Here is a 5,823-nt window from a genome sequence, read left to right as displayed (position 1 = left end):
GCTCGTGACCGCCACGTGGTTTGGGAAATTCAACTCAATTCCAGGACGAATGCCAAATATTCTTATAAGGGTCACAAAAGGTTGAAATGATCTCACAAGATCAGCTCTTCAAATTTTCTTCCCCTAAGAAATGTTTTCTTTACTTGTATGATATGCTCTCTTCTTTGCTAATGTATCTTCGTCAGGTTTCTTAATATGAGAAGAGTGACTCAAAGACACTTTTACGCATTGTTAATTAGGATCTTTATCTTAATCGTACTTAGATGAATCTTGATTATACCCCAGCCATCTTGTTACCTAATTACTGGTAACCAGCCCAAGAATATCTATCTATCACATTCAGAAAATCCTAAAAAAAATAATAATTTGGTGTTAGGTTCATGATCAACATGTGTCGAGTTTAAATTGATCAAATTAACAAGTTAGTTAACATCTATCATGGGCAGAAAAATAAAAATAGATGACGGCAAAATATTCTGCAATTTCAATATCTAATTATCATATTTTCAACAACAATAAAACAGAAGTATATGTCATGAATTATTTTCTAATGCAGAAGAAGGGCTGATTCACAAGTTCTTCCGCAGTTATGGAGAAGAGAATGAATAAGAAGAACATTACCCCTTTGGATTTCATTTTCCCACATTTTCCTTTACCCCAGAAGAATAATATACACATGGCACAATGAATCTAGCAAACTGAAAAAAAGTGAACAACACGTAAACATCGGTTCTATAATGCTAAAAACTAATTAGATCAGGAAGAGGTTGATTGTGAGCAGAAACATAAGGCACAATGTGATATGATTCCTCAAAAGGGTTGGTTGTGTTGCGGATATCCTTTTCACCAGAGACAGTGTGCATTCCTTTACCACCAAACATCACATTATCATCATTATCAAAAACCTCCCATTGGTGAGTGATGATGGTCATCAAACCCTTCTCTGACTCCTTCTGCTGTGAAACAGGTGCAATGGCAGAACAATCTCTTACCACAATGGCTTTGTCCTCATCATTTGCCGCAACACCACCCTTCTTGTTGGAAGAGGCACCATTGATTATTTTCTCAAGATCTTGAATATCCTCCTGAGAAATTCTTTCAATTTGGGGGCACTGAGAGGCATTGAGGACACCAATATCTTTGCAAAACTCAAGGAACGAAGACAACTCCTCCCTTTGAATCGATGCTTTCTGAAGAACCTTGAGGCCAATACTCGCTTCCATCCTCCCACCCATTTCATATATCCTCAACAAAACCTTGGCAATCTTGTTGCAAAACTTACTATACACACCGAAAACCTCAACTATAACACAGTCCATGGCTTCAAGAACCAAACCAACATTCATGTTCTCGTTCCGAGGCCTGATCTGAAGAAGCATATCAACCAACCCTTGCAACTTTTGCAAACCCTCAAGCTCTTCCATCAACGTCTCCTCCACCTCCATCTCCTTTTTATTCTTCTTTAGCTTTTTAACCTCGGAGGATACGAACGCCGATCTTTGATCCAAATACGCAAAATAAGCACGAATGAAATCGTTGAAATCCCAAGCCTTCTCGGTGCTCAAATGGGCATCAGAAAAGTTTGAGAGGTCAAAGGGTAACCTCCCCATCCGTTGCACCATCTGGATGTCACAGCAGAAAATGCCATGGATGAGCATCAAGCCTTTCAGCGCGACCACCCAGCTTCGAGTCTTCTGCATGCGCATGGAGAGAGACCACACAATAGGTTTCAGGTACGAGGGTGAGGTTCGTAACCAATGGAACACTTTCTGCACGTTCTTAGAATCTATGTATTGATCATCATGGCTTGTAGCCTTGATCACCACAGCTTCTAAATCAGGGTTGTGGAACTCACTCTTTCGCGCGAACTTTGCAACCCATATGCTGTTCTTGTCTTTTATGGCTCCAGCGGCTCTCTCCCACACCCTCATTTCCTTTTCTTAATGCTTGTAAATATATTTGAAACAAAGGTGATAGATTGATGTATAAACAAAGGTTAGGGAGATGGTGGTGAGGATGTTTATCTCTTCACCACCTTCAACCTTCCCTTCTTTCTCAAGGGAAAACTTCTATTAAATTTTTCTTTTGGTTTGCAAGATTTTGTATGTTCTGAGAATTCTATGTGGTTGGGACGTAAGATTGGATGATGGAGACAACAACGCAAACGCAAAAGGTTTCATGTGTTTTAGTTTTCTACAACGCATCCACCTGGCATCATGGCGTATTTTTGGTCTTCATGTGTTGGAATCCGTCAAAGTTGTTACCTTAAACTTGTGTTTGGCTGAGTTGCCATGTTTGGAAATGCTTCTTGGAAGTGAGTTGGCTAAATGAAAGGGATCAAGAGTTTTTTTGGGGCCCCACGATATGGATTTTCCTTTACTTAATTCTGCAATGTGAACTGGTGCCAGAAGGTATGTTGGTCATTCTTGTTTGTCCCCTCACCATGCACTCACCATGCAAGAGTCTACCTGCATGTCGTCATTAGGTTGCTTTTGTCAATGTGTACGATGTTGCCGGCTTCTCCCCAACCACAAATATTTGGTGAAGTTTAAGTATACTTTCTTTAGTGAGGGAAATTTTCCGGCTAACAAAGCGTGTTATTCAATGTTTACGATGCAGTAATGTTTATTGTAATGGAAAATGTTATTTGGACAACAAAAGTTTGACACAATTTTGACAACGGCGACGTGGCAGCTGTGCATTGGCTCAGTGAACCGGGGTGAGGGGTATTTTGGGTTTTTTCTGGTTTGTTTTCAATTCACTGAGCCAATGCACAGCTGCCACGTCGCCGTTGTCAAAATTGTGTCAAACTTTTGTTGTCCAAATAACATTTTCCTATTGTAATATCTTGCAAAAAGAATTAATTTATGTAGGAATACATACATACATACACATACATACATATATATATATATATATATATATATATATATATATATATATATAATATATATATATATATTTTCTTAACAGTATATATATTTTCTTAACAGTAATAAGTATTTTAAAATTAATAAATAAATTTAAATAAATGAAACAGGTTTTAAGATATATTTTAGTAATAATTAATTTTCAAAAAAAATTTGGTTTTCAAATACAAGTTGTGTGTACAAATAATGTATTTAATTGTGATTAATTATATTGATGAAAAAGATTGAAAATATGTTTTTTAATTTTGGTCTAATGACAATCGTAAAATTTATTTCATTAAAGTAAATAATAAAGCTGCATATTAAAAACGAGAAAGCGAATTGATTAGATGACATGCTACAATTATTTATTTTTTAAGTATTATAGGATTAAATTAGAAATGTAGGCTATAATTTAAAATAATTTCTTAAGTTAATATGGTAAATATGCATTCAAGTTTTTAATATATAATCAACCATCTTAGTGTATTGAATATGCATTTATAAGCAATCATCTTTCAGAGTATTGAAAAAAATTTAAAATGAACATTTTAAATGAATATAGAAACAAAAAGTATCATTTACTAAATCAGATAATAAGAATAGACAAATTTAAATTAAAAAGTGTGTGTAGTCCGTCGTAAAGTCTATTGTGGAATTTGTGGTAGATCGTGAGTTCCTGTGGTGGATATGGGTCATGTAGGAGAGCCTATGCTTCATCCTATTGTAGGACAATCCTCTAGTGGTATTGTCAGTTTCTTAATCACAGTCTGAGTGAAAACATGACAATGTTTGTGTTGTGCAGGGATTTTATGGTTAAGAATTTAAATTTCTTTACTTATGGTAGTTTGTTGGTGGATTTTAATTCATTGGCTAATATGTCTTCTTTGCAAGATGCCAATCCCATCATTGATAGTTTGTAGAGTTTACAATATTTAGATTCAGTTCATTGTAGTTTTGAAGTAGTTTCTATTTTTGTTACATATAAGCAAGATCATTTGCAAAGGAATTGAATATAGCCTCTAAATGGACTAATATGTTTGATGAGAGGACAAATTCAAATTTTGAGTTCAATAATGTGACATGTTGAGGATTTCTAAAAACGAAAGTTAATGCTAAATCTTCTAAACTAAGATTTCTAAAAAGAATTGTGGGTTAATGATATACATCTTTTAATATGTCGAGGACTTTACTAGTGTTGTATTAGTTTAATTTTCTCCATCTATATATATACTTTTTTTTTTCATAATAGCACTAAATATATGATTTATAGTGACATTTTATATCGGTTATAATCCACCTGATATAAAAAGGGGTGTGGTGGCATATTTGTAAATACTATAAGACTTTCTATGGCACTTCTACATCCGACCAATATAGAAAGTGGCGCGCTAACAAAACCAAAATAAATTACAAAACCTTTTTATATCGATTGAACTTATAATTGATATAGAAAGTGACATGATGACAAAATTGCAATAAATTACAAAGTTTTTCTATAATGGTTGGACATATAACCAATATATAAAATGACCTTTTATACCATTTTGTCACTTCAACTAGTATAGAATGTTTAATTTTTTTTCACAACTTTTGTGCCTCACGTCAATTACCTCTATATTGATCAGTTCGAGCTCTAAAGTGAGTTTGTGTTCTCGTTTTGCCTCGTTCGCTCTCCTCGTTCTCGTCGTTTCCAAATTCCTTCTCCTTCTCATCATTTTTCATGTTTGTCACCGCTGCAATCACAATGATGTTTGGGCTTTCACTAGTGTTTGTTGAATGTCGTTCATGAGGGTTGTTGGTGTGGTGTGATGTTGTGGTGTTGTCGTCATTGTGTGGTCTCGTCCTCTCACTTGCCTTCATCGTCCAATGCCTCTGCATTTTCTTCGTTAAAAAGGGTTAACATTTGAACCTAATATCTACATTGTTATGAATTATGAATTTATATTTGAATGTTTTTAGGTTTTTTAATCAAAATCACCAAATAAATTCTAGACAAAAGAAAAATGTATAAATTCTTTGACAATGTAAAAATTCAAATAATAGTTCCAAGTTTATGTTTTGATAATGTATAAATTCTAGTTGTAGCTTTAGTCTTTAGGTAATAAGGGTTGTGCTTGTTATGGTTTAATGTATTGTTTATGGTTTTAGGAGTGAAATTTATATTGTTTTGTTGTTTTTAGTTATTATTTATTTTCTTAGTTTTCTTTTATTGATTCATATTTGTTTATATTTAGTTTGTTAGTTATTGTAGTTACTTTCATTCTGTTGGTTACTAGTTGCAGTTTTTCTTGTTAATTTGAATGGTTAAGTCTTGTTTTGAATTTTATTTTTCTATTGTAGACTTGGTCAATATATTATTTTGAGTGTCTAAGAAGTAGAGTATGTGTGTTCTTTCATATTGGTAAATTTATTAATATAATCTAGTGTTGATTCTTGTTGTGCTAATTAGTTTTGAATAACAACTATCTTTACTCATTCTAGCACTTACTCTTCTAACATTGTTGTGATTTTGTTTTACTAATATATATTAATAACTAATGAATCTAACTAGTTTTGGTTTTAATTTATGCTTTTGCTAACATAGGTTCACTAAAGTTGTAGACAACACTGGAGTTCAAGATTTAAAAACTATTCTATTAAAAACTACATATTGGTTCTACTTTAACTTTTCATTCAAGATTCTAACTATATTTTTTATTTTACTGAATTAGGTTCCATCTAAATAGTTAGTTTAGGATTATGATAATGACTTGACTTTACATATTCTATTTAGTATGATATTTCTTGGTTTGCATAGTCGAATTTTAGATTAGTTGTTGTTTTTAGTTGCATTCAATTTTTCTCACAAGTAAAAAAAACGACTTTCTAATGCACCTTTTATGCTTCGATTTACGAGAAATCAAAGCATAAC

The 5,823-nt window shown here is 33.2% G+C and overlaps 1 protein-coding gene across 1 annotated transcript; it reads right to left on the bottom strand.

Annotated features, from left to right (window-relative positions):
• Nucleotides 1-641: 641 nt before the first annotated feature.
• On the bottom strand, nucleotides 642-2,107 carry LOC124826496 (putative clathrin assembly protein At1g25240). Its single transcript, XM_047299329.2, has one exon. It carries the CDS (start codon nucleotides 1,929-1,931, stop codon nucleotides 741-743), a length of 1,191 nt encoding a protein of 396 aa, XP_047155285.2. The 5' UTR covers nucleotides 1,932-2,107; the 3' UTR covers nucleotides 642-740.
• Nucleotides 2,108-5,823: the final 3,716 nt, after the last annotated feature.

The sequence above is a fragment of the Vigna umbellata genome, chromosome 1, assembly GCF_029865625.1.
Source record: "Vigna umbellata cultivar VRB3 chromosome 1, Vumbellata_1.0, whole genome shotgun sequence".
Lineage (NCBI taxonomy): Eukaryota > Viridiplantae > Streptophyta > Magnoliopsida > Fabales > Fabaceae > Vigna > Vigna umbellata.
The sequence above is the reverse complement of the archived record's forward strand: the minus strand, read 5'-3'. Positions and strand labels throughout refer to the sequence as shown.